This window comes from Electrophorus electricus, chromosome 8 (assembly GCF_041902795.1).
Source record: "Electrophorus electricus isolate QZ-2024a chromosome 8, ASM4190279v1, whole genome shotgun sequence".
NCBI classification, from domain to species: Eukaryota; Metazoa; Chordata; class Actinopteri; order Gymnotiformes; family Gymnotidae; genus Electrophorus; species Electrophorus electricus.
The window spans coordinates 12,920,023-12,933,375 of record NC_137504.1 but is presented as its reverse complement, the minus strand read 5'-3'; the positions used below and the strand labels follow the sequence as shown (position 1 = coordinate 12,933,375).

Sequence of the window (13,353 nt, the reverse complement as noted above, 5' to 3'; positions counted from 1 at the left end):
CGGAACATGCTTAAGGTTAGTGAATAAGTGTAACGTCAGTGTTAGCTGAGCGCATCGTAGTTTCTGTTTATCCAGCCCGATCTGGCGTGTTTGGGTTTGCCCCTAGTGGTGGGAGACAGGATTGCAAGCATCGAAAGTGAGGAAGGCTTTGAAAATCACTGCCTGGCCACAGAGAGTATTAACATACTTGCCACGGGTGAAGAACTTTATGGTTAAGGTGACACGATGATCTGTGGATCGTGACAACACTGTTGACATGGTTTAGACGGTTTCAGATAGTTATGATGATGATGTTCGCAAACTAGCCTCAAATTTACTCGTGTTTGTCACAGAGGGGAGGAGGTGAAAACTACTCGCCGCCATCTTTTGGAAGTGCCTGGGAGTGGGGTGTTAGCTTTCAAGCTATAACATTCATTGGCTAGTTTTTGGGCCTCAAGTGGTTGTAATATTGCTTCTGAATCATCACCTACAACATAATCAACATTAACGTTTTCGGATACTCTAGATTAAGCGACTGAACAACGCCACAAGAACTGTCGAAGTCCTGGTGGAATAAACAAGTCCAGATTTGTGTTCAAATCTGTGCTCCACTCTTTTTCAGGGGCCAGTTGGTTGCACCCAGTTCTTCCCAAGATATCTGTTGGCTAAGTAGCTAGATAGCGAGCTAAGTTAGCAGTCTAGCTAGCTAAGGTTTCCTCCCGGAGTCCTGCTTGTCTCAAAACTGGCCTATTGGACAGGTAAGGTTGTTGAAGTAACCAAGCACAATGTATGTTTTTCTTTAAGATTTTGTCAGTAAGTAGAATTATGTTGTCACCATTGGCTTGTTGGACATTGACTGAGTACCAATTAGCCATCTAGCTAACATTAAGACACCTTGATACTTACCTAACGCAAGCTAATTGCAGTAGTAGCTAGCTAATGTTAGATAACAGTAAAGTGGTGGCAAGAATAGCTAGCTAGCTAGCCGTTCGGCAAGTTAGCGCATTAGCTACCCAGTGTTGTCTCAAATGTTTATGGTTTAACATCTTGTAGCTGTCGAGTAAATCTTAAATATTTAAGGTATTCAGGCTAGCAATTTAAAAACGTATGGTTGTAAGCTGAGAACATCTGTTACTTTTACAATCATTCTCCTGATGTAAATGACATTCCTTGTCCATTAAGACAGTTTATGGCTAATGAGACAGTTTTTGATATCTCATTAGCTAGTGTCGTTTAGATAAGTCGAACACTCAAAGTTCTGAAACTTCAGTTATAGATAAACAAGATTCGCTAATTAACTTTGATTAAGATGGTTCACGATTTAATATGCCGTTTAGCTAACTAGATAGTAGGTTACTTTAGCTGGGTTGGCTAAGTAGCTAACTTTAGCTAGATATTTAGTGCGCTTAAAGACGTGCGTGCCCTAGCTGTTTTGAAAGGTTGAACAGAGGCAGATAAGTTGGCTGCGTACCTGGCTAATGAAAACTTCACGTTCGGGTAATAAATTGTTAATTTATTAAACTGTCAGTGATTATTAGTTACCAGTTGTACTGTCACATCTGAACTCCAGATACCAAACTGGTAGCTATTGCTAGCTAGCGTACAAGAATGCTCATCGTCGCATATTGCAACGGCACTCCCTCCTCGTTTCAGTGGACACTTTCACACGCCCGCTGCTGGCAGTGAAACTGTCATTACTAACCAGGTGAACAAAGCAGTTATGTTATAAACGTTCGATTTAATAAACTTCGGTATCGTGTTCAGCAATATTATAAACAAAACACAGTTAACAGAAGGAATCAGGTAACTTCGACCATGTTCCTTTCTTGTCAGCGTCTAAACTGCTTGCAGTGCTCTGACGTGCGCTGCATTCCTCATCCCACTGTGTTGACATTGCGTAACACTCTGAACTGACCATGGATCTTTCTGCCTAGTATTGCTCACTAAATATGCACGTTTTAAATATTTTTTTTCCCTGAGACAACGTCGACAAGATCTCTTATTTAAACTACTTTATTTCTTATGATTGACCTAATGTGATATTTAATTGATTTCATTTGAAACATTTATTTTGTGTAGAACAGCCTAGGTCAAATGTTTCCTAATGGAAAGGTTAATATTTAAAATACATTAGTTATCCCACAGATTACATTAATGTAAGTTTGTCTTGTCAGAGTGCAAAACAGGAATGCTACAATGTTTCAGAATTCTCACACACAGCCTATGCAGTGAAGTAGGGCGAAATATTAAAAATGAAATTTTTGAATCCCACAAAACGCATTGACATGGTTAGCTTTCCTTTGATGTATGAGATATGATTGTGTACAATTGTGGCTATATTTTCCTGTTGAATCATAATATTAATTACTCTGAAGTGTGTCACAGGCTATTGTATCTTCATGTGAAAATCTTAAAGCTGTACTGATAGTACCCACGCAAGATTGGATAATATCTCATGGATGCTTGCTCATGTTGTTGTAATGTTGCAACTTTCCTTTCACTACATGCTTGAGTGCATAAATTGTGTTTATTTCTTTTTGTGACTGTTGACACAATCATTTCACAACTGACCAGCTGGGGTTTGAGCATTTAGACAGTCTACTAGGTTGTGATAATTTATTGAAGTAGCTGTGGCAGTAGTCATAGTAACACAGCAATTTATGAAAGGTTTAGTATGAAGGCAAAAGGCTTGCATACACATTTGTTAGCCATCCTCTAGCTCTTCAAAGATGGTCAGTTTCTGACCACAGGTCCACTGTTGGCTGGATATTTTTGGGTGGCGACTGCTCTTAACGAGCCGCACAGTCAGCCTGGCACATGTAAAAACCCTGGTAGCACTGGTGTGCATGATGAACCTGTTCCAATTCAACACCCACAACCATGCCACTAGTGTGTTATTACGAATGCTGTGTTGGGAATGGTCAACTAAATGGTATTTCTTATTATAGCAGTGGTTAGAAACTGACTAGTAATGAGCAGGGTAGAAGACTGCTAACAAATGTGCATGCAAATAGGCAACAGTCTGTAACAGTACACTTATAAAATGCACCTATGATATAATTTGCCTAATAATATTGCCAGTGAGCATAGGTACAAGATGTGTTTTTAATATAGTGATTAGTGAGTATACAACTGTAATGCAGTTGGGCTCTAAGGGGGGTAATGATGTCTGAGCTATGTTCTCTAACAAAAACCTAATATAGCCTAATATACTGTCACATCTCTGCACATAGCTACTATTAGTGGCTATGCTGACTGTCACATCTCAGCATAGACCTATACAACAGTGGCTAGCCACTATACTGATTTAAAATTCAAATTAGTGTTTGTTTTTTACAGAACAATGCATGTACAGAACAAGAAGATGCCAAAATAATGATGATCAAATCCAAGAGATGTTGGAAAAAAGAATTTGTACTCAGTCTTGCTGTTGTAGCTATATAAGGCATATTCTTCTTTGTTATTTAGGTCAGAGCTTGTGTTTGATCAAGCAGTAGGCTGTTGATGTAATGGGCTATTGGTGTAATATTAAGGCAGTTGCTTTTTACATCTGGAGATTGTGAAAATTGTACTTGAAGGGTTATACCTAGAGTGCTTGGAAATGGTTTCAAACAGAACATTAAGTTCATACAAAATGCCAAAACATTGGTTCTCCTTCCGTTGTTTATCAGGTACTTTGTTGCATATAACTTTCTTCCTGGTTTAGCCATGTGCCTCTTGTTTGTAGCTTTATTATCTGTGCCTATGTGTGTGTTATCAGACTGAACAGCAAAGATAGCGTGTTTGACACGCTAATGGGTTGTGAGCCACTGAATCAGAAGATTGCTACATCATTAACTTGATCTCTGTCTTTAGAGCATGGTTGATTATTCAAATAAAACTAAGGTTGTTGACAAGTAGAAGGCAAAGGTCATCAGTTTTGATTACAAGAGTAAGTTATCAGGGGACTTTACATGGGGGAAACTTACTTGTTTTTTGTGATTCCCAAGTCATAAGGAAATGTTCATTTGATTGGTTCTCTTCATGTTCCTCCTTCCTGCACTTAATGATTTATCAGAAATGTTTACCTGTTCACCCTACAACTTGACAGTGGTATGTTCATTCATTCATTCTCGCCACTGGCATTAATTCATAAGGAGGTTATAATGAATTCATTTACACTAGCTGAATGTGTAAGCTGGTAGTTGTTTTGTTTTCAAGACAGTTATCTGGCACTTGCAGCTGCAGGGTGGAATACTGTATTGTGAAAATGGTGGCTCTATGGTGTGTGTGTGTGGGAGAGGATAATGTGTGATCATGTACTTAAGAAGGATGGTTGTGCGATTTCACTATGATCACTTATACCTTGTTAATTTATATTTTGGATAGTAAGCAAACCTTACAAATGGCGTTTGGACATTTTGTATTCATCTCTTATTTAAGGGCTGGCAAGGTCAATGCTCCTGAGCTTTGTAATGAATAAGGGGCACTGGTGAGCCTTGATGTGGGTCTGTTTTTGCATCGCAAGCGAATGTCTTGTCAGGTGTTGTAGTGAATATGAAGGTATTGTTTTATTTTTCTACTTTGTGAAATCTGTGACAGATATAAGCTTCTTGGTGCCAACATCATTTAAACTTTAGCTCTTACTGATTAGTGCAAAGATATTTTGTAGTTTTCACAGCAATAAAACTAACATTTTTCATGGCATTTTGAAATGCAAGCCTATGGTTTTCAAGACGGACTGCTTTGACAGTTCAGTTGACATGGAATGCATCATGTGCCTAGTCTGTAAATGTCAAAATCAGGAGGTTAGATAAGCAAGTGGATGCTCAGAATATTTTCCCCATCAAATCAATGATAGACAGTTGAGGCATATATGATGGAATCTTTGGTAGGAATTACAAGTTTATCTGTTTAAAGGAAGACCGTTCTTAGTGACTTATTTAAAGACGATCTGATAAGTGGACTTTCTTTTACATTGTTAATGCATGTTCCTTGTTATATTGTGAACTACCTATGAATATCACCTATCACACAATACATTTTTAATCAACAGCCTCCACAGTACTGATACTACTGGAGGCAGCAATATCTGAGCTCTCAAACACATCACAGGATTTCTGTGTTGTGAGCATCCTGACCAATCTCAGGCAGTGCAGATGAGCGTTCTCCAGGTGTTCTTGATGAATGACCTCATTCACATGATCCTACAAGTGTAAATGGTTTTGGAAAAAATAATGCAGCCATCAGTAATTATCACATCAGAGGTTCACCCATGTGTTTTTAATATAACCTATTAAAAGCATGTAACAATATGTAGTGATATAGTCATATTCTCTGCGTTGTGCAGCCCTAGGACCATAATTTAAAAGACAATTCTTGTATATCTGTAATTTTGTATCCAAATGCAGTCACTTTTGCCTGCCCCTAAAATGTCTTCTGAATTTTGGGTAGGTCTCCAAGTCTCAGCAGGCGGGGCAAAGATAATATTAATCAATAAGGTCGTGTTTTTGCATGGCAATGAAATCCCAATGTATAAGCCTAAGTATGTCATGTTAGAGAAGTAAAATGTGCTTTGATTTCCATTTCTTGCTGCCTTTAAAATCGCTAGGTTCACTGCAAAAGAGAGCTTGAGAAATTGATTTCATTTCTAAAAGGGTCTTATGAAGACCATAGAGCTTTTAAATACCACAAATACCATAATGCTGTACTGCAGGGAGCTCCTCAAAAACCAGACCAATGCCAGAGCCTGCAAAGATCCCTACTCCCAGGCAGCACAGGGTCTACTGCTGAGAGCACCTGTGGCTCAACAAGCAGCCCAGCTCAAGCAGTTTGACATCATGCTTTCTGTAGGGGGGAATTTGTTTTTTGCTATATGTAGGGGTCAGAAATCTGCTACACGATTGTGAGAATTTATGCTTTTCAAAATGTATGGTTAGTAATTTTAGTTTTTGAAATACTTTATAAACTGCAGGTTTCTAAATGTGGGCACACAGTATCAGAGATGTGAAGCGCCATGCTTACATTAGTCCTGGTGCTCTTCCAGTGTTTCAGCTCTTTATGTCATTGTAATGCACCAGAGCCAGCTAGTCTGCCCAGTCACTGTTATCGAATTGAAATTTTGCATGTTAGTAACATACCTATAACATCTGTATTGAGTACTTAACCAGAACATTGGCTAATGTTCCTACCAATCATATTTATAATGTTAACGACAACAACAACAAAAAAAGACTAACACCACATATTTTCCACATGATGACAGGATTTTATGAAGGGGTGGGAGGTGGCAGTTCTAATTTTTGTAAGGGTGGCATAAGCCAACTAGTGGTATCGGACTGTCAGACTTTACCGGCATAAAACAGTATAATAAGTAGCTGTTATGTAAGGCTGATATTTCTGTCTTATCACTGCAAAATAGCCTAGATGAAAAAATGCTTTGATTAAAAAAAACTTATTAGATTGGAGAGGAACTTCATTCAGTTGTTAAAATGCAGTCTCAGTCTGGTTTACATCTGAACCATACAATTGATTCAGAAAGAATCACCCACCCCATCTACCCTATTCGTTGATACGGAGATAGAGAGCATGAAATCAGCATGAAGCGTGATTGAGTTGACCTGTGAGCATGTCAGTGACTTTGGAAGTCAGCGACTGCGGAGGTGCTGTGTTCTCAGCCTGTGCCGGGAAATGTTTTAGAAGTGCAGACCAACTCTGATCTTTATTAACACTATACTCGATTTAACCATACCTAAGAGAAGGCACGCCATTTGACCCTTTCCATTTATTAGTATGTCACCTAGAAATGCAGACTGCAGACCTGCGCATCTAACTCTGCATGTTGTGCTACATGTGCCCCAGGTCCCTGTGCGCACACTGCCTCCCTCTGGCAGATGAGTCATCAGCGGGAGCCTGTGTGTGGCAGTCGCACGGCCAGATAGTCCCCAGCGTGCGCGCCTGCTGCCCGGCCCACACAGCATGCCCTCCACCAGCCGGGCAGGGAGCCTGAAGGACCCCGAGATCGCAGAGCTCTTCTTCAAGGAGGACCCCGAGAAGCTCTTCACCGATCTGCGCGAGATCGGCCATGGCAGCTTCGGAGCTGTGTATTTCGTGAGTGTCTCTCCACAGGCACGCCAGCTTACCTCAACTCGTTACCGTGTATTTACACTGGTTTTCTCTGTGTTGATGGACAATATGAACGGGAACCACCCACAAATTCGGTTTTAATTTCCTCTACATTTTAGATGTTTGGTTTTTTTTGTTTTTTGTTTTTTTTTCTTTCTTTTCTTCTTCAGTGTTTGTACTGCACATATTTAAGTTTTGCTACCATTAGTAGCCCCTTCATTATCATTTTTTTCCTGTGCAGTATTAGCTTGGCCAAACGTAAAGCTGGGAGCATTAAAAATGAAACTAATTCTAGTTCAGTTTCAGGAAGTGTTGCTGAAGTCAGCCTCGATGTTGCAGAGCTAGAATGACAGGACTAAATTCCATTCCCACATCTATGAGTAAATGGAACTGTTGTAAGGTGTAATTAACTTTCTTGGGATGCCGTGTTGTCTGCAGTATCAAACACTGCTCTTCTTACATGTTACTTGCATCAGGTCATGTTTCAAAAGGAAACAATGATTAAAGAGGTTGTAAATGCAATTTGAGCGTAGTAAGACATGTCTGCCTTGTATAGGTTAACGTTGTTGTACTATGTGAATTAGATTTGGTACCACCCAGTATCAGTCAGATACCAGCAAAAAAATAAATAATCGTCTCTCAGAATAAAAAAGTAAATCCCTTGGATTCCTTGTTTAAGCACTTTTGAGCAACAGGGAGGTAGTCACTCATATAAAAAGATCCTAACATTTCAGTTGAGAAGATTATAAATTAGGCTTTATAATAAAATAAGATTATATAAGATCATAAATTAGGCATTTTAAATTAGGCTTTCCCCCCCCAAGCACTTGATTAAAATTTTGTTCACTTCATTTCTACCATCTTCCAGCCCTGTTGATGTTTGCCTTGTTGCACCACTTAGGTTTATAGCAAGAACTTCAAAATGCCCTTGAACTTTTTGCACTGCCTAAGAGCCAGCACATTCAGGACTCACATACCGGCAGCAATACTGCACTCTGCTACCTATGCATATTAGATGTATGTAGCAGGGAATTGTTGGAAGAGGGTAATTCCGGTGGAATTTATTGATGATGAGTGCAAGGAGAACTTTTGAATGTTTTGCATGGTTTGCATGGCAGCTAGACGTGCATTTAAAAAAAGCAAGAGGAATTTGATAAAGCCATTTACTGGCTCAGACTATTGGGCAGAAATCTAGGTATTCTAATCAGATTTTGCTTACTCTAATTGAGTATGTGGATGTTTGCATGACTTTCTACACAGTAATTACCTTAGTTCTACTGTGAGAGTGTACATGTAAATACATTTATTGCTTAGTCTAAGACTAGATCTAGTCATCATTTGAAAACTGTGACCTAAGGCTGGGCAATTTGTTCAATTATATATAATTAGTGTTTTAATGCAATGTGCATATGCTATGATCTGAAACCACTCGTGGATTGGGACCAATTCATGAAAGTAATACACTAAGCACAAGTGGTTGTCCTATACCCAGAACACTTGCTATAGATCAGGTAACTGTATCTGCATCATCTTCAAGTGTTATATATGATGAGAGGGAAAAAAAATTACAGGTGATCCTGTAATAGTCCTCATTTATTCTCATTTAGTGTTTTGCACATTACACTTTTGTGAAGTTGTTGCAATATTCTGATTATTCTTCCGTCAGATTTCTTCCCCCTCAACATTCTAATAAGAAAAAAGTATTATTATTATTTTTTTTTTTTCCAGTTGGATTAGCCAACAACTAGGAAAATCAAATGTCAATTGTGAATCATCCATAAATTTGGGGGGAATGGAGGGTGGGGGCTATCCAGATTTAAGTCTGATTGCTAAATGACACCCAACGTACTGTGTTGCTGTCTTTCCTGCATAAATTGTTCAATATGATTGTGGTCATAATTAAAACAAATTTCATATTTTGACATCAGTAGTTGACTTTATATATATTTTTGGATATTTTGATGATGAAAGTGATGAAGTTTAATGTTTGTCTGGCTGCAGGCCCGTGATGTGCGGACCACTGAGGTGGTGGCCATTAAGAAGATGTCTTACAGTGGAAAACAGTCCAACGAGGTGAGTCAGCTGCTCGCCAGCACTGAGCGTTGGACACCGCCCACGGCAGCTTTGGTCTTCACAATGCAATTAAAGAACAACTTTATAATAACATGTTTTAGCAGTGGTGCTTGCCTGTTCTAGTCATATCGAAACAAGAACACCTGCCTCCCTCAGCTTTCATTTGAGCTATGGGAGAAAGGCTGATACGGTATTTATTATATTGTTTTTATTGATTTGATTTATTTATTATTGCTGTGACAGGGAACATTTTATTTTCATTGTTCGTTTACCCCTGACAGTGTGGACAAGGTTAGACTACATTGCAAGGTTGACAGCCTTGGACTGTTTGGAAGTGTAGACACTATTAGAGAAACTGCTGGACTAGCATTACACATTTTGACTATTTTGACATTATCTTGATCTCACCAAATGACCGTTTTCCTGTCTGTTCTCACTCTTATTACATGTGTTTATTTCCAAGCACCCATTCATAAATTCAGTAGATTTACTGTAGTCTAAGGTGAATTGGGAAATTATTTAAGGCTTTAAGGTATAATACTGTGACCTTCTGGTTCTTTTTACTCAGGGTCAAGACGGAGCTGATGTTTGAGAACAAATTTAACGCATGAACTTAGACTTGACTATGTATTATTGTGACTGTACCACAGCCTTAACAAAATAATGAAACAAAAAATATCGATGCTAAGTGTTTTGATAGTAATATCATGAGGTATTGCATTTATTTATTTTTTTTAATTGTTAAACATCAATGACCCCATGTTCCTTGTTCCTCTTTACACAAGAAATGGCAGGACATCATTAAAGAAGTAAAGTTCCTCCAGAGAATAAAACACCCCAACAGCATAGAGTATAAAGGATGCTATCTACGAGAACATACAGCATGGGTAAGAGCACATCTCCTCTCCTTGTGCACATGCATGTACATACACACTCTCACTCATTCTCAGACTCACTGAGACTTTTACAACATCGCCGTATTACTCGGTTGTACATGGGAGCGAATCTGATCGTCTTTCTCGTCATCTTCAGCTGGTGATGGAGTACTGTTTGGGCTCAGCCTCCGACCTCCTGGAAGGTAAATGAATCCTTTTCAGCAGGAGTATTTGCTAAATAAATTCATAAGCATTATCCTGCATCATGTCCAAGGCACAGGTTCATTCTGGAAAAAGGCATCTCTTTTGGACATATTTCCCTCAGTCATTTCCAACAGCTCCATGCCTTGCAAGATTTGGTTGAAACATGCACTTTCTGTTTTTGACCCAAACTTGAATTTAACTAGTCTGACAACCGATCCAAAGTAAGCATCCGTATTGGATCACCTGTCACAATTAAATGATTCAGTGATGGACAATTATGCAATAAAGTGCGGTGTGTGTGGGTTTAACTTCCTATTATCTTGAGTGATGTAAGAATTATAGCCACAGTTTGTAAAGTTAGGATCTAATGACTTCCAACTCTAAAGATAAGCCTTTCCCATAAAATTGTTTTCATGGCCATTATGTAAGTTATGCTCAGCCCTTGTAATAAATGTATGACCATGTTTAATATTCTACTAATATTAATCAAATAATTTAAACTCTTCAGTTATTTTAAGCTAAACTCTTTGCTTCAGTTTTACCAGTATGATTCACTGCGCTTTCCTTATTCTTTATTCACAGTTCACAAAAAGCCCCTTCAGGAAATGGAGATTGCAGCTATTACCCATGGTGCTTTGCAGGGGCTTGCCTACCTTCATTCTCATAACATGATTCACAGGTAGGTGCATTAGTTTTATTAGTAGGTTTATGTCTTTACACACTTGATTATGAGTATTTACTTGGTATATGAACATTACAGTACATTAGCACATTACATTACAATAGCACGGTACATTACAGTACATTAGCATCAACACATTTCTTGGATTTGGTAAATGGCACTGTTCTCTCTGATGTCACCTACTTCTCCTGTTTCCCAGGGATATTAAAGCTGGGAACATCCTGCTCACCGAGCCTGGACAGGTCAAACTAGCAGACTTTGGTTCTGCGTCCATTGCCTCTCCAGCCAATTCCTTCGTGGGCACACCATATTGGTGAGCATAGGGCTGTCTCTGGCTTTCAGTATACTTTTTCACAGCTTTGTTGTTAGCATTTATACAACACCTCACCTTTTCTTACTCCTCTCTGCTCAGGATGGCCCCAGAAGTGATTCTGGCCATGGATGAGGGACAGTACGATGGAAAGGTAGATGTCTGGTCTCTTGGGATCACCTGTATAGAACTAGGTAAGGTGGCACCAAGCCTGTGTGTGTATTTCAAAGACTTGGAGCGAAAGACACCGTCTCACCTTTTTTTTCTGCACCATCTCACCCTCTGCAGCTGAGAGGAAGCCTCCTCTGTTCAACATGAATGCGATGAGTGCCTTATATCATATTGCGCAGAATGAGAGCCCAACACTGCAGTCTATTGAATGGTGAGTCTACAGTGCACATGGTGCAAAAGTTACAAGATTCTGATATCTATGATGTGCCAACAGGTTACAGAGAGCATCAACTTGTTCAGAATAAGAGCCGGTAATCCTTTGCTTTCTTGTTTCCTAGGACGGATTACTTTAGAAATTTTGTCGACTCATGCCTTCAGAAAATTCCCCAGGACAGACCACACTCAGATGATCTGCTGCAGGTGACTATTAAACCCGCCCCTTTCTTTAACGTTAAATGTTGAAAATGACCACAGAAAAGGTGTGAATGTTTATTTAAAAGTTAGATATTATTAGAACATCTGTTTTGATGTGGTGAATCATCTGTTCAAAGCAAAAAAATTGTTAGTATATTGTACTCAAATATGATAAGTGGCCTGAATAGTAAGTTACCAATAAAAGACTGTACTCCCTAACCACCTCAGAAAATGATTGTTTAACCAAAAAAAATTTTGTTTAACCATTGCCTTTTTCTGAGCAATTCCAGAGCTGTATCCATGTCAATAATATTGTGAAGCTGTTTGTTTACATTGGCTCTGGGGAAAAAAAAACCAGATGTTTTTGCATAGCTGCTAAGTTTGTTGCTGCAAAACTAAACTCCTTTAACCACTTTAGTAACAATTACAAATGTCTGTGGCATAAAATTTAATACAACTCCTCTGCACACAGCATGCCTTTGTCCTGCGAGAGAGGACAGACACAGTTCTGATGGACCTGATCATGCGGACCAAGGATGCGGTCCGAGAGCTGGACAACTTGCAGTACCGCAAAATGAAGAAGATCCTTTTTCAAGAAGCCCACAATGGACCAGCCAGCGAGCCCCAGGAGGGAGATGAGGTCAGGCAGCCATGTTGTTGTACATCTGAAGGTTGTGTTCTGTGGGGTGGTGAGGGTATGCATTTAAAAGTTCTTTCTTAAGTTCAGCGTTCAAAGTTTCTATTTCTTGACATGGATCTGTATCCTGTTTTGACAAGGGAATGTAAACCAATAGTGGTTTGCTGTATTTTTTTTTTTTGTGTGTGTGTGTGTTTAGGAGCCAGAGCAGGGCGCTGGCCGTACGGGCACAGTGAACAGTGTGGGCAGTAACCAGTCCATCCCAAGCATGTCAATCAGTGCCAGCTCTCAGAGCAGCTCCGTCAACAGCCTGCCCGACGCTGCAGACGACAAGAGTGAGCTGGACCTGATGGAAGGAGACCACACTGTCATGTCCAACAGCTCCGTCATACACCTCAAACCTGTACGTTCTTCTGCAGCCACCCTAAGCACTTCATGACCAAGCAGTGAATGGCAATCCGGGGTGTGTCTCTGATTTCAAAATGATTCAGTTCAATTATGGTTCTTTAAGAAACTACTCAAATCTCATCCCATGTTTGGGTACTCATCAGAAGGTTGTATATACAAGATGGTTACCTAGTAAACATGACTTAACTACGTTCAGTTCCTTCTTGGAAGATGCGCCGATTACATGCAAAAAGTATGGAGGTCTTTTAAGATACTAATCCTGATTTTTTTTTTTACGTGAAAACTGAGCAGTTTTCTTCTTGCTCCTTTCAATTTCACGGGAAACAACCAGAGCTGAGACAAATCAGGTATTTTATTCACGATAGGATTCATGGGCAAGTTTGCCATTTTCTCTAGTGGAAAAGATAAAAGGTCAAGGTTTTCATCATACCTCGTAAAACTGTGTATGCCACTTCACATCACAAATGGGACAAATGTTATTTCCTAGTTTCTGACA

General features: G+C 39.4%; 2 protein-coding genes across 3 annotated transcripts in view; one reads left to right on the top strand and one right to left on the bottom strand.

The window, feature by feature from the left end:
* The first annotated feature begins 118 nt into the window (after nt 1–118).
* Nucleotides 119–13,353, top strand: part of taok1b (TAO kinase 1b) — an 18,949-nt gene continuing 5,714 nt past the window's right edge. For both annotated transcript variants that reach the window (XR_014124803.1, XM_081718842.1), the window contains exons 1-12: nt 119–737; nt 6,820–7,068; nt 9,085–9,156; nt 9,942–10,043; nt 10,189–10,234; nt 10,818–10,914; nt 11,117–11,230; nt 11,330–11,421; nt 11,516–11,609; nt 11,737–11,818; nt 12,285–12,452; nt 12,649–12,852. Coding sequence is in view for 1 of the 2 variants with exons in the window: in XM_081718842.1 (XP_081574968.1) it covers nt 6,937–7,068; nt 9,085–9,156; nt 9,942–10,043; nt 10,189–10,234; nt 10,818–10,914; nt 11,117–11,230; nt 11,330–11,421; nt 11,516–11,609; nt 11,737–11,818; nt 12,285–12,452; nt 12,649–12,852 (1,203 nt within the window). In the remaining variant the exon portion in view is untranslated. The remainder of the gene's footprint in view (nt 738–6,819; nt 7,069–9,084; nt 9,157–9,941; nt 10,044–10,188; nt 10,235–10,817; nt 10,915–11,116; nt 11,231–11,329; nt 11,422–11,515; nt 11,610–11,736; nt 11,819–12,284; nt 12,453–12,648; nt 12,853–13,353) is intronic.
* The window catches only part of coro6 (coronin 6), a 23,512-nt gene continuing 20,356 nt past the window's right edge, over nt 10,198–13,353 (bottom strand). Inside the window, exon 11 of the mRNA XM_027019028.3 lies at nt 10,198–10,227. Coding sequence (XP_026874829.2) covers nt 10,213–10,227 — 15 coding nt within the window. The 3' untranslated portion in view covers nt 10,198–10,212. The remainder of the gene's footprint in view (nt 10,228–13,353) is intronic.